Source organism: Erinaceus europaeus, chromosome 16 (genome assembly GCF_950295315.1).
Source record: "Erinaceus europaeus chromosome 16, mEriEur2.1, whole genome shotgun sequence".
NCBI classification, from domain to species: Eukaryota; Metazoa; Chordata; class Mammalia; order Eulipotyphla; family Erinaceidae; genus Erinaceus; species Erinaceus europaeus.
The window spans coordinates 18,797,215-18,817,751 of record NC_080177.1 but is presented as its reverse complement, the minus strand read 5'-3'; the positions used below and the strand labels follow the sequence as shown (position 1 = coordinate 18,817,751).

Sequence of the window (20,537 nt, the reverse complement as noted above, 5' to 3'; positions counted from 1 at the left end):
AGGGGGAGAGAAAGACAGACACCTGCAGATCTACTTCACTTGTGAAGCAACTCCCCTGCAGGTGGGGAGCCAGCGGCTTGAACCAGGATCCTTACGCTGGTCCTTGTGCTTTGCGCCACCTGCGCTTAACCCACTGCGCTACCACCCAACTCCCGTGGATGAGTTTTTATGTCTTTTGTTTATAGTCACTATTTTTCCATTCCTGCCATCTCTCCTACACTCTTTTTCATATATTCTTCCCTCCTCTCTTTCTTTCTTTCTCTTTCTTTCTTTCTTTCTTTCTTTCTTTCTTTCTTTCTTCTTTCTTTCTTTCTTTCTTTCTTCCTTCTTTCCTTCCTTTCTTTCTTTCTTTCTTTTTTTTTGCCTCCAGGGTTATTGCTGGGGCTTGGTGCCTGCAACACGAAACTATTGCTCCTGGAGACCATTTTTCCCCCTTTTGTTGCCCTTGTTGTTTTATCATTGTTGTGGTTATTATTATTGTTGTTGCTGTCATTGGATAGGACAGAGAAAAATGGAGACAGGAGGGGAGACAGAGAGGGGGAGAGAAAGATAGAAACCTGCAGATGTTGGCACTTACACACGAGGTGATTCTCAGCAACGAAGGTAAGCTAACTGGTTCTCCCTCGCTCGTTCAAGAGACACAGCGATACTGGCAAGAGACACTGGGGAGAATTGGAACATTCTCAACTCTCCATTTATTCAGGGGTGGGCTTGGATATATATAGGGGTACGGACAAAGAACACTTTTCAAATACGTCAGAAATTACAGGTTTCTTAAAGGTCAGCTTGCCCCTATGGTAGGGGGCTGGTATGACAAGAATTGATGCAGATACATAAAGATCAAGATAATTAGTCTCAGGGGGGCTGGGTGGTGGCGTACCTGGTTGAGCGCTTATATTACAATGTGCAGGTTCAAACCCCTGGCCCCCACCTGCAGCGGGAAAGCTTTACAAGTGGTAAAGCAGGGCTGCAAGTGTCTCTCTGTCTCTCTCCCTCTCTGTCACCCCCTCCCTCTTGATTTCTGTCTGTCTCTATCCAATAAATAAAGATAATAGTAAATTTAAAAAAAATTTTAAAAAAAAGATAGTCTCCTGATGCAGGCATTTAATTAACCAAAGGCATTTGAGAGAAACATAGGGGTTAAACCAGTAGGGTGAGACAGAGAGAAGATGGATATTAAAGGCCATAGAGTTTGGAATTTCTTTTGTCTGGGGTTTGAGGTGTATGATGGAGTGTGTGATAAGTTATGTTCTCCTCTGTGATCAGAAGGTGAGGTGAACTTTGAGTAAATGAACCTTAAAGCAGGCAGCCATGTGGCCTGCAGTTAGTGGGGAGAGGCAGTGAGATCTCCCTGGGCTTGAGAGTCTGAAAAGGGAGAACTGAGTCTGAGAGACTGTTTTTCCCCTTTGCTCATCTCGGTGAGAGAGGCTAACATAGGGGTGTCTTTCCCAGACCTCCATTCAGGGATGGGGGAAGTTTTCCCTAAACTCTACCAAGCTTACACATAGCTCCACATGCAGACCTGCTTCACCGCCTATGGAGCGACTCCCCTGCAGATGGGGAGCTGGGGGCTCGAACCGGGATCCTTTCGCCGGTCCTTGAGCTTCATGCCACATGTGCTTAACTCGCTGCGCTACCACCTGACTCTTTTACTTCCTTTCCTTTCCTTTCCTTTCCTTTCCTTTCCTTTCCTTTCCTTTCCTTTCCTTTCCTTTCCTTTCCTTTCCTTTCCTTTCCTTTCCTTTCCCTTCCCTTCCCTTCCCTTCCCTTCCCTTTCCCTTTCCCTTTCCCTTTCCCTTTCCCTTTCCCTTTCCCTTTCCCTTTCCCTTTCCCTTTCCCTTTCCCTTTCCCTTTCCCTTTCCCTTTCCCTTTCCCTTTCCCTTTCCCTTTCCCTTTCCCTTTCCCTTTCCCTTTCCCTTTCCCTTCCCTTCCCTTCCCTCCTTCCTTCCTTCCTTCCTTTCTCTCTCTTTCTGTTTTTAATATATATTTTATCGACTTATTATTGGATAGAGACAGCCAGAAATTGAGAGGGGAAGAGGAGATAGAGAGGGAGAGAGACAGAGAGACACCTGCAGCCCTGCTTCACCACTCGTAAAGCCTCCCTGCCTGCAGGTGGGGACCAGGGGCTTGAACCCAAGTCCTTGCGCACTATAATGTATGTGCTTAACCAGGTACACCACCACCTGGCCCCGTCTTCCTCCCTCCCTCCCTCCCTTCTTTCCTTCCTTCCTTCCTTCCTTCCTTCCTTCCTTCCTTCCTTCCTTCCTTCTTTCCTTCCTTCCTCTAAAATTTATTAGTAAGAAAGAGAGAGGAAGTAGAATCGGAATGCTTTATCCTCTGTGCCACGGTCCTGGCTGCTGTATACTCCTATTTTGCCAAAGTATCTGAAGCTTTACTGCAAACATCATGCCACTAAAGTACTTCAACATATATTTTCAAAGATTAAGGATACCCTTCTGGACATTTAGAACTCAAATGCATTTTCTTAAAAATTGGAACATTAATTTAGTGATATCTGATGCTCCTAAAAGGTCCTTTATAACCATTTTCATCAGAGCTCACACATTGCACTTGGATATCATCATCTCTTTCTAGTTTCCCTCTTTCTAGGAAAGTCCAACTACTCTCCTTGGTTTTTTAGTATCTCCCCCCCCCATTTTTTTTTTTTTTTTATTTAGGGTAGAGCCAGTATTTGAGAGGGAAAGGGGAGTTAGACACCTGTAGCTCTGCTTCCCCACTTTAGATGGATACTAGGGACTTGAACCTGGGTCCTTGTGCACTGTAATGTGTGTGCTCACCAGGTATGCCGCTGCTTCCCCCACCTTTGTTCTTTATGGTATTGTAGAATTGAAGTCAGTTGTTTGCAGAATAAGCCACACACTAGATTCATTTGTTTCTCGACAGTTTGATTCAGATCAAACATTTCCAGGAAGTACACAAATGATATGTGGTAATCTTTCATTGTATCACATCACATCAGGAGACACATAATGTTAGGTCATCCTGATAAAGGTCACTTGGGAGTGGTGACTAGCAGGTCTATATACAAACATTTTCCTTTTTGTAACTAATATTAATTTTTTCCCCATTTGCAGTAGTTTTCTTTCCATTTATAACTAATTCTAAAGTGTAGTACTTGGAGAACACTTGGCTGTGTTTCCCTAGAACATTTTGTCACTGATTTTAGTGTCTATTATTAGCATCCATAATCCCTGCTTGAATCGATTATTACATTAGAGGTTACAATGATAATTTTATTTTTTCTGTTAAATATTGCATATGTAGAGAGCGTTTCACATGAGAGAGCACGTGGGGATCAAACTAAGATCCTCAGGTATGCAAGTAATGTGCTTTATTAGCGAAGCTATTTCTCTGAGCACAATAATTATTTTATTTGATTAGATGTCATTCTTCTATTAAGAAGATCTTATCTCTTTCCTTTGTTATGAGATGTTGTGGATAAATGGATTTTAAAAATTCATTGTTGTGACCTATGCTGTCATTTCTTTTGCTGTTTCCCTTTTTTTTTTTTTGGCCTACAGGGTGATTGCTGGGGCTTGGTGCCTGCACTATGAATCTGTTGCTCCTGGAGGCTATTTTTCCCCTTTTGTTACCCTTGTTGTTGTTATTGTTATTGCTGTCATTGTTATTGTACAGGACAGAGAGAAATCGAAAGAGGGAGATGGGGAGCTGGGGGCTGAAACCAGGGTCATTGTGCTGGTCCTTGCGCTTCGAGCCATGTGCACTTATGCTGCACTACTACCCGGCCCCCTTTTTGCTGTTTTCTAATTGAAGTGCAGTATACATGCAGAAGAATCCTAAGAGTATATCAAGGAATTGTGAAGTGATTACTCCTGTATGATCATTGCACAGTTCATAAATGGGAATATGTATTTTGTGATTTATATATGTGTGATTGACATAACTCAACATGATTTTTGTCAGATTTAGCAGTGCTTTGCATTTAGCCACTATAATTGCCGTGTGGTTCCTAAAATCTACTGCACTTTATCCATACTGGTTTTGGTGTTTTTCTGAGTTGAATTTTTGACCAATATGAATAGAACTGTTACGACTTCCTATGTTTGACTTTTAGGAGCAGTAGCTTGGCATAGGATTGTTCATAGAAGAGGATTTTGCCATATTGATTTATGATTTTTCTTTTTTAAATCCAGGCATGATCAAGGGAACTATTTTCAGCTGCCAGAATCCTAATGAACATCACAGATTTGATTACATGGACTTCATACATGTGAATGTTAACACAGTGTTCATTATCATAGAGTACTAGATCTATATGCTACATATTATCAAGGCAACTAATGCTTCCTTGCATAATCTTCAAAAAGGAATACTGTTAATTCTGTCTATTTGAAACTACAGATTTCTGTGTTTTTCTTTTTTTTTAAATATTTATTTTCTTTTTGTTGCCCTTGTTGTTTTTATTGTTGTTGTAGTTATTATTGTTGTTGTTGATGTCATTGTTGTTGGATAGGATAGAGAGAAATGGAGAGAGGAGGGGAAGACAGAGAGGGGGAGAGAAAGATAGACATCTGCAGACCTGCTTTACTGCCTGTGAAGGGACTCCCCGGCAGGTGGGGAGCCGCGGGCTAGAACTGGGATCCTTGGGCTGGTTCTTGCGTTTGTGCACTTATTCTGCTGCACTACCACCTGACTCTCGATTTCTGTGTTTCAATGATAGGCACTGAAATATGTATCGACTCTTAAATAAGTATAAATGTAGTACAACCATACACACAGCTCCTTTTTGGATTGTGGAATTCTGTTGAGCAGGTGTAACCTTTTTCATATCTGTGGCCTTATAAAATCTTTTAAGTTTTATATCTATATAACTGAAGAGAAATTGTTTAAACAAACACATGCATAGGTAGTTATAAATTATATAGTTGTATAAAGTATCGTGCATTTTAAAATTTACACAAATACATATGTGTACACACACTCACACATGCACACAAGCCAGTTGTCTACATAGATAGCTGTAGCATCACTGAGTCTTTTTTTTTTTTTTTAAACTAAGGCACTGCTCAGCTCTGGCTTATGGTGGTGCTGGGAATTGAACCTGGGACCCTTATGCCTCGGACATGAAAGACTTTTTGCATAACCATTATGCTATCTTCCAGTCCCCACTGAATAGGAATTTAAAACCCATCTAAAATGTCTTCTGTGTAAGAAAGACATAGGGAAAGCAAAGGAGGCAAATAAACAAATAAATGTCTGTTCATACTTTAATTCACTGATTTATACTTTTTTTCTTTTTTCCAGTAGTGGCCACAGAGGAAGTAGTTACTGCAGAATCTGTGGATGGTGCAATTCAACAAGTAGTTAGTTCAGGGGGCCAGCAAGTCATCACGATAGTTACAGATGGAATTCAGCTTGGAAATTTGCACTCCATTCCAACCAGCGGGATAGGGCAGCCCATCATCGTGACCATGCCAGACGGACAACAAGGTAGGCAGAAGACATTTGCATCAAGTTTGGTTTTTATTACTCAGAAAATTGTGCTATGTCTCAAAGGATTCATTCTTGACTGAAATTATCTTGGGTTGTCAGAAGAGTCCTGACTGGGAGCAGTGGAGTCATTGTGCAGGCACCAAGCCCTAGTGATAGCCCTGGCAGGAAAAAAAAAAAATTACTGTTTTAAAAATACATTATTTGAAGGGCCAGGTGGCGGCACACATTGTTAAGTGCACACATTACCATGCACAAGGACCCGAGTTCACGTCCTAGTCCCCACCTGCAGGGGGAAACTTCAAGTAGAGTGAAGTAGGGTTCCAGGTATCTCTCTGTGTATCTCTCTCTACCTCCTCTTCCCTCTCAATTTCTCTCTGTTCTATTAAATAAAATAACGTTAAAACCCTTAAAATATATTTATTTATTTGAAACAAGTTGCATTGCAAGTGTCAAGACATTTCTTCCATTAAATCTACCTGAAAACAAAGTAATGTGTGTATTTTCTTATTTTAGTATTAACAGTACCAGCAACAGACATTGCTGAAGAAACTGTTATAAGTGAAGAACCACCAGCTAAGAGACAATGTATCGAAATAATTGAAAACCGGGTGGAATCTGCAGAAATAGAAGTAAGGAGTCTTTTACCCGGTGTGCTTTGCAGCAGTCATCCAAAATAAATTCAACTGTTTCCTTTATTTTTTTGTCTTTTATATTTATTACTGAAAGTGCTCTTTTGATACATAAAGCACATAGTATTATTTTGTCTACCTTTTTCCTTATACATACAGCAAGCCCTCAATAAATAAATGTTGAATGAATGAGTGGAGAATCTGTTTGTAACAAAGTCTGTCTTCATAGTAACAGTGACATGTCTTTGGTTCTTGCACTTCATCCTTTTATTTTCTGTTCAACTTACATAAATCATTTTCACAAGTTACTAAAGAGAGTTTTACTTTTTCTCTTTTTTCCCTTCAAAAAGAAGACAAATATTTATTTGGGCTGGGTGATTTTTCTTAAAGAAGGCTAATGTTTGTTGACTGAGTTACTATTATTATTTTTTAAACAGTTGACAACTTGCTTATCTCACTATTAAATCATTTAAGGAAATTAAATGAATTCAAATTAGTGATTGATCGTATTAAAACTTTCCCTTCTCCCAAATGAGTAAGTACAAATGACTTTTCAAATGCTGTCAAACCATAGTTACAGGATATTTTCTCCTACGACTATAAATAAAACTACCCCCCACTTCATATATACAATGAAAAGTTTTTTAAGTTACTTGAATAGCTGTGAAAGAACAATGTTAGAGTAAAGAGCATTGGACTTGAAATGAAGTGATCTGGTTTATATTCCCACCCCATGTCTCTGTTAACTTTGAGACCAGTTAATTGTCTGAGTTTCAGTTCCCCCTCCCCAAATTGAAATTAAGGATAACAATATTTGCATTTAAAAAAAAAAAGATTGGAAAAGTTGGCATAGTCATTGCATGTATATGTGTGAATATTTTGGAATTTGTTGTTAAGGTTCTTATCCCAGAAAATGCAATTTTTAAATTATTATTATTGATTTAATAATGATTGACAAGACCGTAGGATAAGAGGGGTACAATTCCCACCACCAGAGTTCCGTATCCCATCCCTTCCATTGGAAGTTTTCCTAGTCTCTATCCCTCTGGGATCAAGGACTCAGGGTCATTATGAGATGCAGAAGATGGAAGGTCTGGCTTCTGTAATTGCTTCTCTGCTGGACATGGGGAAAAGCAAATTTCTAGAAGTCACTATTTGAAAGCATAATTCTGACCAAAGACAAGTAGGAAATACCTTTGTTCAGATTTGTTTAGATAATCAGACTGGTATCCTCAATCACAAAAAACATTAAATTTGAAAAAATCTGACATATCATTTAACTAGGAATTTAGTACAATTATGACTTTGATTATTGACACTAAGTGTTTCATGTCTTTAAAATTTAGTGATATTTAGTACAATAAAGTTCTTACAAAGTTAACAATTTATTCCATTAAACAGTATCACTATGGACCAGTATTTAGTAGTCTTTTTATTGTCTTTTCCTAATATGTTAGATCTTTTCTGGCATATAAGATGGACATTTTTCGTTATGTACTTTCTTTAACTATGCAATAAAGAATTTAAAAAGTAATTGAATTTTTATTATACATAAACGTAATCAACCCAACAAACTGCATTTTACTTTTATTTACCTAATGACCAGTGGGAATTATGGTTTTCCCCAAAGTTTAGCCTGATTTCTTTCTTATAGTCTTTTAGAACTGACAGTAAAAGATTATGATAATAGGAAAGTATGAGTCAAATTATACAAATTAACTAGACCACAGAGATAGAACTTTAAGGAGATGGGATTTTGGCTTGATTGAAAGAAGTTCATTTGCTTTGTTTTTAGTAGTTAGAGCTTTCTGGTAATGGATATCTTATCCTCTTATCACTGGAAATGTTTAAATCAATGCTGTACACCTACCCCTTAGAGCTATTACAGAGAAACCTTGAAGCATATGCATGAGTATCGGTGTTAAATGTGGGCTGGGGAATTTTGTATGAATAGATGATCTTCAATATTTTCATCAAATCAGGTAATTTTTAAAAAAATAGAATTGTCTTTTCTGACATAATCAATAGAGTTGTCTTGGGGTCAGTTTTATTTCTAGGTGACGGCTTGATTATTAACCAAGGCTTTCTCTGAAGCAGTGTGGTTTGCAGCTGAGGCAGTTTTGACCCCAGGGAACATTTGGCAATGTTTGGAGATATTTTAGTTGTCACACATGGGGAATGACATTGACATTTAATGAGTGGCGACCAGGGATGCTACCAAAAACAACTTGCAATGCAGAGCCTCCCAGAAAAAGGAATTATCTGGTCTAAAAGTAGCAGTACCAAGATTGAGAGACTCTGCTCTAGAGGAATTAAAAAATAAACTATTATAGAGAATCTAATATGCTTGAATTTTCTGAGTGTACAATCACAACTACTGAATGACTGTCTCTATATACAGCTTCCCAGCCTATGTTGGGGAAATGTATGAATAATCTCTGAAAAAATTAGTTTAGATTTTAGGAAATTTATTATAAATGTTATGGATTTCATATTTGCACTATAGTAGTAAAGAAAATGAAGTATATATATTTTTGAGAGGAAGTATGAATAAAATCAAATTGTAGTGTTTATCATTTGCTACTGTTTATGGTTTTATTGCAATGAAGATAAATTTTGGGATAAATATTTATAGATTTCTTCCATAAATGAACAATATTAGTTTATTCTGAGTTGAAATTAAATTACCTTAATTAAAAGTTACAAGTATGAATCTAGAATTAGATTTAGGTTTTAATTGTATTTTATAGTTTCTGACTGTGTTTTGGTCAGGTTATTTAGTTTTTATTTGTTGTTATTATATTCTTTTATTGCCACGAGGGTTAGCACTGAGGCTCTGAGTCCCTGTCTGCATGACAAATCCACTACTTCCAGTGGCCCACTCCTCTCTTGTATCTGTTTTGATAGAAACAGGAATAAAGAGGAAGAGAGGAGAGAGAAAGATAGATACCTGTGATAGTCCAGTATTCCTGAAGCGTCTCTTCCCGTAGGTAGGGACTGTTATTTAGCCTTTTAAGGATAGCTTTTACATCAGTAAAAGGGAACATGATAGAACCTGCATTATCAGGTTGTGTAGGGCCTAACTGAGGATGAATATGAAGGCTTAGTACAAAGACATGCATATAATACTCAGTACTTATCATGTATATTGAGGTATAATAGAACTAGTTCACTAGCATAATTTTTTGAAGTATAATAGCAAAAGTAAAAGACAAATTTGAACATTAGGAAATTATGTATTCAAATGATAAAGTTGTGAAGATAATTGTTGCCTGCTAAAATAGAGTTCAAAAATGTTTGCAAATGAAAAGGCAAGCTCAAGTCTTTCCTTGTTCTATTATTCTATTGCCTAATGTCATAGTAATGTCTCTCATTAAATTTCATCCTTTCTGCTACCAAATCTTGATTATCATCAGAATTTATTTATTTATTTTTTGGAATATCTCAGTGTTCAATAAAAATGGTTTAGCATTGCATATTAGAAAACTTTAAAAAGTCAAAAGGTTCTTTTCATTGTATTTTTATTTGCAAAAGTAATGACATTTTGGGGGCTAGGCAGTGGCACACCTGGTTAAGTGCTCACGTTACAAAAGTAATGACGTTTTCCATTTAAATATAAATCTCAAATGCAGGCAGGTGAAATAGCTCACTTGGAGAGTGTGGTGCTTTGCCATGCGCATGACCCAGACTGGAGCTCAGTCCTCACTACTTCTTTCTCTGCCTCTTTGCTCTGTCTTAAAATAGAAAAAAGAGGGGCAGGGGTAGATAGCATAATGGCTATACAAAATCCCAGGTTCAATCCCCTGCACTACCATAAGCCAGAGCTGAGCAAGTGCTCTGGTAAAAAAAATACACACACACACACACACACATTGCACTATCACACATGCAATAACCAATTTTTTTACATGAAGAAAGTGTCTTGCATGGAATGAATGTATGCTCAGTAAATATTTGACAAATAAGTTTGGAAAGAAGGGATCTCTGAGTAACAGATGAGATATTTTCCACATTTTAGAGATTTTTATTTGCTTGATTTGATAAAGTTAAATTTACTTTCAAATTTGAGGATTAAATATATTCAGAGTACTGTTCATGATTTTTCAGATTTTACTGATGTAGTATTACAAGTGTTTCCTTTTCAGGGGGTGGGGGCTTTAGTAGGCTATAGAACTAACCTTTACTTATATTAAAACATATTCTAATTAAAACAAAATATTTGTTGTTAGACTAGCTCACTCAGTTTCTTTTCATCTTATGAAATAATTATAAATTCTTACTGATTCTAAATTTTGATAAATACCTAGTACAAGAAGATACTATTGAGTTAACATGTTCCTGTATTTCCTGTCAAACAAGGGCAAGTTTTTATCTCTATTCAAAACTTTCTCAAAGGGTCTTACTTTTTTAATACATGTAATTTAAAAATGTATTTATTAGAGGGTTAATGTTTTATAGTAAATACAGTTATTGGCACATGTGTTAAATCTCCCAGTTTTTCTGCAAAACACTCACCCCCAACCTAAGTCCTCCTCCATCATCTTGTCCTAGGACCGGAAGGCTCCCTTTTCTCCCCCCGAAGTCCTTTACTTAGGTGCAATACACCTAGTGTAATTCAAGTTTTACTTTGTGTTTACCTTTCTATTCTGGTTTCTCAACTACCATGAGGTCATCTCATATTCATCCTTTTCATTCTGGCTTATCTCACTTAACGTGATTCCTTCAAACTCTATCCAAGATGAGGTGAAGAAGGTGAATTCATTATTCTCAATAGCTGAATAATATTCCATTGTGTATATATACCACAACCTTCTTAAACATCCATCTGTTGTTGTACACCTAGATTGCTTCCAGGTTTTGGCTATTACAAATTGTGGTGCTATGAACATAGGTATACACAAATCTTTTGGGATGGTTATGCTTGGTTCCTTAGGATATAGCCCCAGGAGAGGAATTGCCAGGTCATAGGGTAGGTCCACTTCTACCCTTCTGAGTGTTCTTCAGACAGTTCTTAACAGGGGTTGGACCAATTTACACTCCCACCAACAGTGTAAGAGGATTCCTTTGATCCCACAATCTCTCTAGCATTTGTTGTTGCTATCCTTTCTGATGTATGAATTCTTATTGGGATGATGTTGTATCTCATTGTTGTCTTTATTAGTATTTCTCTGACAATCAATCAGTGACTTGGAGCATTTTTTTTTATGTCTGTTGACCTCTTAGTGAATATTCTGTTCATATCTTCTTTCCATTTTTGGATAGTCATTTTTCTTTTGTTGCTGAGTTTGGTGAGATCTTTATATAGTTTGGTTATTAGCATTTTGTCTGATGTATGGCATGTAAAGATCTCTCATTTTGTAAGGGGTCTCTTTGGGTGGTGGTTTCTTGTGCTGTGCAGAAGCTTTTCAATTTGATGTAGTCTCATTGGTTTATTTTTGTTTTAGTCTTCCTTGCAGATACCTATAAAATTTAGATGGAATATAAACAAGTGTGTTGCCAATATTTTCCTCTATGTATTTCATACTTTCTGATCTAACATTCAAGTCCTTGATCCATCTGGAGTTTACTTTTTTGTGTGGTGAAATGCAGTGGTTCAATTTCATTCTTCTGTATATTTCCACCCACTTTCCCCAACACCATTTTTGTTTGTTGGTTGGTTTTTTATTTTGTTTTTGTTTTTACCAGAGCATTGAGCATCTCTGGCTTATGATGGTACAGGGGATTGAACCTGGAACTCTGGAGCCTCAGGCAGGAGAGTCTCTTTGCATCACCATTATGCTGTCTTCCCCCACCCTCCTAACACCATTCATTTAATGGTATAGGCTCCCTTGTGCGGGGCTGTGAGTACTCCTGTCAGGTGGAGTCTAGTGCCTGGGAAAACTTACCCTCCTCACCCCCGACTCCCAATTTCACTGGTGTTCTCTAGTTCACTGCCAGGATGCTGGTGTTGATACCTACATCAGACTCAACTCTTGTTGAGGGTATCTTTTCTGACTTGTTTTTATTCTATATTCTTCTTTAGAGTAAGGGTAAGGAGAATTATAGGACTTGAGCATTCCTTAAATTGAAGAGAAGGGTACAACTCCTCTAATTCTACCTTTTTGTGTAACTGGAAGATTTGGAGCCTATTTGGCCAATCACATCTACCTCTGGTGGACCTATAGAAAAAGTAAATGTTGGATCTAGCTTTATTCCCAGTGTTGGGAAGGGAAGGCAGGAGCATTACAATCCATATACCCTGTGGACCATACGAATTGTGAAGTGGAGGGAATCTTTTGGCGTTCTCACTGGGCAAAAGTCAGGTGGCAGTAGAAGAGACTGTCATCCTCTCCTCTTCCCTGTCAGGCTACTGCTACCATACCTTCAGTTCCTTCCACTCAAGTGTGTTGTCTGGTATGGAGTGGGCCTACTTTGTGATTAACAGTCTTACCCTCAGTCCCTGCCCTATTATGAGGTCCTGAACCTCTATGGTGAGGTTGACTTTGGGCCCCTACTACCAGGGTAAGCTTTTATCCATGTGCTGACAAGAGGTATGGGAAAGGATATCTTTGTTGTTTTTGCTGAGACAACAAAGCAGGGGCAAGATGAAAAGATTGAAGAAATAATAATTTTCTTATTTTTTTAATGCTTATTTATTAATGAGAGAGATAGGAGGATAGAACCAGACATCAACCTGGCACATATGCTGCCAAGGGATTGAGCTCGAGACCTCATACTTGAGAGTCCAACACTTCATTCACTGCGCCCACCATGCCCCCAGACCACATAATAAGTTTTTTATTATACCAGATGTATGTTTCAGCCTTTGACTTATTGAGGAATTTAGTATATAGTTTATATATATACACAGGTAGATAATATAGTGAAACACAGTAGGGAAATTAGTTTCTTACTGGCTTTTCAGATGGTACAATTTAGGAAATACTAATCTAGACTGGCACTTTTTATTTTAGAGATGAGGAATCTTGCTATCAGGAAGATTATTTTAAAAGCAATGACAATTAGAATCTTATTAACCTAATTCCTTATTGTGCTTATCATTATTTATTACCTTTAGATAAAAACACCACAGAGATGGAAAAATATGGTTGTTTTACCTTTTAAAGACCTCTTCACTAGTTTGAATGGTAAACAAAGAAAAGTATAGGCATCCAGCTTGGGTTGGTTCATTATACATTAGTCCTTTTTTTCTAATTAGGAGTTAATTTCCCTGAGGTCAGAAACCATAACCATAACCTCTACATCACAGTGTGGAGTATAAAATTAGGAGGCTTACTTGTTAATGAACTGGCTGAAAAGGCAAGATGTCTAAGAAATCATAGTGGCTTCTTTTTTTTTTTTTCTACTATGCTTTTTTTTTTTTAGATCTGAAGAATGCATGCTTGTATGTGTTAAAATGTATCTACCAAAATTGAAAAAGCTTTTTTTTTAAATTAGGAGAGAGAAGCTCTTCAGAAACAGCTGGATGAAGCAAATCGAGAAGCACAAAAGTACCGACAGCAGCTTCTAAAGAAAGAACAGGAAGCAGAGGCCTACAGACAGAAACTAGAAGCTATGACTCGTCTTCAGACTAATAAAGAAGCGGTTTAATTGACATGAACATGTCGTTTGAGTTTACTTTTGGTCAAGAAAGAATACAATCTTGAACTGTACACAGTGAGGTACAGTCATGGGAAGACAAGATAATACAAGAGACTCCACAATGACAATTGGACTTAAGCCATGAGCTCCGAATTCTTGTAACATAAAATTTTAGAAGTTGTGAAATGTATTTAAACTGAATTCTGTACATAGTTTTTTTTACAGTTCCAAATGAGCTGATAAAGATTGTTGAAAAGATTAAAAAAAAAAAAAAAGACCCACACACAATAAACCACTGGTTTTGTGAATTCTTTTTGATTTTAGTACAAAAAACTTAGTTTCTCAAGAACAGAACAGTTTTAAGGGTGATCGTTCATCAGACCAAATGGTATGTAATAATTATGTAGTGGACTAACGCTGGAAATACACTTGGTTTAATCTTCACTATGAAGAGAAAATTTCTCCCAGGAAATCTTTGTACAGCTGTACGTTGTCTCAGATTCTCTGAAAACGCATTTTTTTTTAGAAAGCAAAATTTTATATTTGTTTGATTTCAGCTATATCCAAGTAGATTTACATGTATATGAAGCAAAATATTTTTAAAACTTGCTGTTTGTACATATTCTGCATGTTTTATAATTTCAAAATGCATCACTTGCATAGGTATTCTCCCAACAAAGATGATGAAAAGGAAAAAAAAACCTTTTAGTTAATGGTTTATTAAAACTAGAGAGGCTTAAGATAGCAGTGGGTTTTTATTGGGATGAAAATGTTCTAAGAAGGAGCAGCTTATGAGAAAAATTGAATTTGCAAACTGCAAAAAAAATCGCCTTTTTTTAAAATTTCATAGTGGGGACGTGAAACTATATTCTGTGCCTTCCATCATGATTTCCACATGAAAGCACTTTAAGGCACTGGGTTTTAAGATAATTTTTTTTTTTAATTCAAAGCATATGAGTTTGTGAACTATTTCATGGACTCATTCCCCCCCCCCCAAGTATTCTTGTGGAAAAAAAATGCTTTTGTATGTAGAACAAGAACCTTTTGTACTATAGTGATGTTATAGACATGTCTGACATAATAATTTTTACTTTTTCCTGTGAAAGCTGTATGTCTGTGCTGTGACTTGCTCTCATCACAATAGTGTTCGAATTCCACATGTATGGACATTAAACTCTTGACATACTGGTTTTTTTTTTCTTTTTCTTTCTTTTTTTTTTTTTTTTGTGAAACATAATCCCAAGGCCCTTTTTCTTGCTTTATTTTTTTAATGTTTGCTACTTTAAGAAAATGTTTAGCCCTAAGATCTTTCTAGATTATCTGTAGTGTATAAAGAAGCAATTACCCTTAAAACTGTACTCTGGCCTACTTTTCTATTTTACAATTAAATATCTTTTCCACATAAATTCTGTGTAGATGTATATTTTGGTCACATTTGTTTGCACAGTTAATTTTTTGTTCTTTGATTAGAATTGTATTTTGCCATATACAAATAATTCTGTAATCTTCACAACGTGTCTTGAAAATTTAATCAGTGCTTAAAGGCACTACATCTGTCGTAGTATCAGGCAAATAATTCAGATGTCTTTGGGAAAGTTTATCTTTTTCAGAGTCTGATTATTATTGTTGGGTTTGTAATTATATATTCCTGATACATTGTACTATGAAATCAGTATTTAGATAAGAATTTATAACCGGGAGTCAGGCAGTAGTGCACATGGCGCAATGCACAAGGACTGGCATAAGGATCCCGGTTCGAGCCCCGGCTCCTCATCTGCAGGGGAGTCGCTCCACAGGCGGTAAAGCAGGTCTACAGGTGTCTGTCTTTCTCTCCCCTCTGTATTCTCCTCTCTCCATTTCTCTCTGCCCTAACAATGATGACATCAATAACAACAACAATAATAACTACAACAATTAAAAAAAAACAAGGGCAACAAATGGGAAAATAAATATAAAAATATTTTTAAAAATTTATAACCAACTTAAATTTTTTTTTTTTTTTTTACCGCCAGAGTTATTCCTGGGGCTTGGTGCCTGCACCACGACTCCACTGATCTTGGAGGCCATTTTCTTTTTTTTTTTTTTTTGCCCTTGTTATTGTTATTGCTGTTGTTGGATAAGACAGAGAGAAATCGGATGAGGGGAAGACGGGGAGAGAAAGACAGACACCCGAAGACCTGCTTCACCACTTGTGAAGCAACCCCCCTGCCACAGTGGGGAGCTGGGGGCTCGAACCGGGATTACTTACAGCGAGTCCTTGTGCTTGGTGCCATGTGTGCTTAACCTGCTGCGCTACTGCCCAGTCCCCTCCTTTTTCTTTTTAATTGCTGTATTTTAGTGGACTAAAAAAGCCTCGTTTTCCAGTTCTTCAGAGCATTCTGAGCAGAGGATTTAAAGTGCTAGTAGAATAAGATAAAATTTTCTTCAGAAATCCTCACGGTGTTTCTATTAAGTGATTGGTTTGTAGTTAGATGCCATCTGGCTGCCACATTGATGGTTAATTATTTCTAGTTAGGTTGAACACCCCTTATAGAGCAGGCTTTGCTACCTAGCATTCTGGGAAACTCAAGTCCTAACACCCTGAGTGTTAGGGTCTGATGAATGAATTTCTTGAGTAATTAGTACTATGCATCTAAAATGATACTGGTTATAGACTATCTAGTCACTTGCTTCAGATGAGCAAGTTTGTGTGTACTCTAGGATTACGAAATACAAATTGGACCTGTGTCAGAAAGCTTCATCTGTGATGTGGCATCTCCAGGGACTGTTGCTGAACTATTTTCACTTGTTTTGATTCTCTACAATGGCCTGTAGTGTCATTTGTTTTCATTGGCTTTTAGGAGTTAACTTCTGGGCTGACTTTAAGGTAGATGGTGGGGAGATAGCTCAGTTGGTAAGGGTGAAACCTGCAGGCCTGAAATTCCCGATTTGATCCTGGCACTGCATGCATCAGAGTGGTGCTCTGGTTTTTCCTCTCTGTCTCAGGTTTAACTTACGTAACAAATGAGCTAATCTTGATTCAAAAGGAAAGAATCTGAGGCACAGACACCATGCAACCAAAGCATCCCCAGACACTGTAGGTTCTTTCTTTCTTTCTTTCTTTCTTTCTTTCTTTCTTTCTTTCTTTCTTTCTTTCTTTCTTTCTTTCTTTCTTTCTTTTCTTTCTTTCCTCCTCCTCCTCCTCCTCCTTCCTTTTTTGCCTCCAGGGTTATTGCTGGGGCTCAGTGGCTGCACCATGAATCCACTGCTCCTGGAGGCCATTTCCCCCCCCCCCTTTGTTGCCCTGTTGTTGTAGCCTTCTTGTGGTTATTATTTTTGTTGTTGATGTCGTTCGTTGTTGGATAGGACAGGGAGAAATGGAGAGAGGAGGGGAAGACAGGGGAAGAGAAAGATACCTACAGACCTGCTTCCCTACCTGTGAAGCGACTCCCCTGCAGGTGGGGAGCCGGGGGCTGAAACCCGGATCCTTAAGCCGGTTCTGTGCTCTGCGCCTCTTGCGCTTGCTTAACCCGCTGCGCTACCGCCCGCCCCCCTGTAGTATTTCTACGTGGTGTTCCCAGAGGCTCAAATCTGGCTTGTGTGTACCAAAGCAAGCACCCTCCCAGATGAGCTAACTCTGTTTTCAGTAGGTACTTCAGATCTCTCCTCCTTCCAGCCCTCCCTTGCATTATGGCCAGAGTTTATTTTACTTCTGATTTACCAATCCTTTTTTTTTTTTTTTTTTTTGTGATAACAATTTCAGTAACAGAAGATTGCTCTTTGTGGTGGAGGTGTAGAAATTGGAATTTTCTGTGAAGTTCAAAAAGAATAGAGTTAAGAGGATTGGGTGGCGGCACACCTGGCTAAGTGCACACATTACAGTGCACAGGGACCTAGGTTCAGGCCCCCACTTGGCAGGTGGGGAAGCTTCACAAGTGGTGAAGCAGGTCTGCAGGTGACTCTTGTCTCCTTCCCTATCTCCCTCTTCCTTCTAAACTTCTCTCTGTCCTGTCAAAATAAGCAAAGTCAAATAAATAATTAAAAAAACAGAAAAGGGAATAAGTGTGAAATCCCATGCAATTTAGGCTATACTTGGATTTGACAAAATGATCTGTATACAAATGTATTTATATGAAACATATTGCCAGTATTTGCTTCTTCAATATGACCATTTAGAATCTTATTTATTGAAAAGCAGAAGAAACTCTTGCCCAGGCATATTCACTGCTGCCTTAATGCTGATATGACTTCTGCATTACTCTATGCAAAATTTTATTCTTGATAAAATATCTTTGTGTTTTGAGCTGGAAAAGTTTGAAAACTGACTCAAGATCTATCAAGAAGAATAAGCTTTTGTGATAAAAGTTACAAAAACAATAGTGGCGACCTTTCTGTCCATATGGATGGGTCCCCAAGCCATTAGCACTCAGGCTTACACAGCAAATAGAAAAAATAATTTCTGTTCACCTAGCTTCTATTATTTAATGAATAACTCCTCTGCCATGTGTAACAACTTAGGAATGAACTAATAGAATTGCTATTTCATTAAGTAATATTTACTGTACTTGGATCTCATTATAGATAGCTAGTCTGTTATAGTCTTGAATGATGTTTACAATTTGCCTTATGACAGATGAGAAAATCTCAGTGCACATGGGTTTGGTTTGACGTAAGCTCACTGAATTCATTTTCAGATTTAATCTATGTAACTTCAGGTGGAAAATACAGTATCATCACTGGAAATCAGTTGGTTCCAAATCAAAATTTTGACACCAGTATTTTGGTGACTTATTAAAAGTTAATTTCCAAAGATACAAGTATAGTCTTAACATTTTAAAAATATATATATTTATTTATTCCCTTTTGTTGTCCTTGTTTTATTGTTGTAGTTATTATTGTTGTTGATGTTGTCATTGTTGCATAGGACAGAGAGAAATGGAGAGAGGAGGGGAAGACAGAGAGGGGGAGAGAAAGATAGACACCTGCAGACCTGCTTCACCACCTGTGAAGCGGACTCCCCTGCAGGTGGGGAACTGGAGGCTCGAACTGGGATCCTTACGGCGGTCCTTGAGCTTTGCACCAACTGTGCTTAACCCACTGTGCTACTGCCCGACTCCTATCTTAAGAGTTTTTGATCAGTTCTATAAACTGAGTTCCTTTAAGAGTTTATCTAATGATAATCAACTATAAGTATAATTTAGATGGAGTGCCTATAGATTTTCCACATTTAGCTAATTTATAATTAAACCCCCCCAAAGCCACTAGCTTCCTGGAAATATGTTGACATCATGGTTTTACTAATTGCTTATGTACTTTCCATCTCATGGGCATGATTTTTATGTAATATGTGGTGTTTTTTCTTTCTTTTTTTTTCTTTTCTTCTTTTTTTTTTTTTTTTTTACCAGAGCACTGCTCAGCTCTGGCTTATGGTGGTGTGAGGTATTGAACGGGGGACTCTGTTTTTTTTTATATTTATTTATTCCCTTCGTCACCCTTGTTGTTTTATTGTAGTTATTATTGTTGTTATTGATGTTGTCATTGCTGGATAGAATAGAGAGAAATGGAGAGAGGAGGGGAAGACAGAGAGGGGGGAGAGAAAGATAGAGAAAGTTGTGAAGCAACTCCACTGCAGGTGGGGAGCCGGGGGCTCGAACTGGGATCCTTATGCCGGTCCTTGGGCTTTGCACCATGTGCGCTTAACCTGCTGCGCTTACTGCTGGACTCCTGAACCTGGGACTTTGGAGCCTCAGGCATGAGAGTCTCTTTGCATAACCATTATCCTCTCTACCCCCGCCCTGTAATATACTTTTCTACATATATAAGTGCACAGCAGTATAGCGTACAACCACAGTCTTATTGCTGAGTGATTATATGAAATTTAACTTTAGAATTTTATGGGCTATTTAAGCATTCTCTTGATTTTCCTGTAAGAAAACAATTCTAATGTATTTTTGTATGTCATGTAAAAAGTAAGGCACTCATATTTGTCTTACTCTTTTATAATTATTCTAAACTCATCATCCTTATACCTTTATTCCCACCTCTATAACACTAGAATTAGAGTTTCAGTTTCATTTGCTTATATTGCAATAGGAAAATACCTGGTAAGAAAGCACATACTTGAAGATACCTATTTTCTCTTTACAGAAAAGCATGTGAAAGGGGCTGGTAGGTGATGCACCTGGTTGAAAGCACATGTTACATACAATGTGCAATGTCCTGGGTTCAGGGCTCCAGCCCTCATCTGCGGGGAGAAGCTTCATAAGTGGTGAAGCAATGCTACAGGTGTGTCTCTCCGTCTCCATCTGCCCCTTTCCTCTCAATCTTTCTGTCTCTACCAAATAAATATTATTTAAAAAGTGTATTTTTTAAATTAGTTTAAAAAATCCTTGCCAGAGAACTGACTTCACTTCTAGATGTTTCTGCCCAGTATCAGAAAGGTTTGCCATCAGATGTTGAAACATATTATTAAATGTATTACTACCTTTGTCACCTACAATTCATTGCTCAATAGTTTCATTATTTAAAAAAAAAAATATTTATATATCCCCTTTTGTTGCCCTTGTTCTTTTTTATTTATTGTTGTTGTTATTGATGTCATCGTTGTTGGATAGGACAGAGAGAAATGGAGAGAGGAGGGGAAGATAGAGAGGGGGAGAGAAAGAGAGACATCTGCAGACCTGCTTCACCACTTGTGAAGTGACCTCTCTGCAGGTGGGAAGCCGGGGGTTCAAACCAGGATCCTTATGCCGGTCCTTGCGCTTTGCGCCATGTGTGCTTAACCTGCTGCGCTACCGCCCGACTCCCAATAATTTTGTTATTTTGATGAAAACTTCAAAGCATAGAGGGCACAGAGGATAATACAAACATCTC

General features: G+C 37.8%; 1 protein-coding gene across 9 annotated transcripts in view; it reads left to right on the top strand.

Annotated features, from left to right (window-relative positions):
• The window catches only part of GABPB1 (GA binding protein transcription factor subunit beta 1), a 65,019-nt gene extending 49,928 nt beyond the window's left edge, over positions 1-15,091 (top strand). For 7 of the 9 annotated variants that reach the window (XM_060174650.1, XM_060174656.1, XM_007517338.2 and 4 more), the window contains 3 exons: positions 5,287-5,472; positions 5,989-6,104; positions 13,542-15,091. In XM_060174650.1, coding sequence (XP_060030633.1) covers positions 5,287-5,472; positions 5,989-6,104; positions 13,542-13,694 — 455 coding nt within the window. In that variant the 3' untranslated portion in view covers positions 13,695-15,091. The remainder of the gene's footprint in view (positions 1-5,286; positions 5,473-5,988; positions 6,105-13,541) is intronic. The other 2 variants (XM_060174652.1, XM_060174657.1) reach the window with 1 other exon arrangement.
• The last annotated feature ends 5,446 nt before the right edge of the window (positions 15,092-20,537 follow it).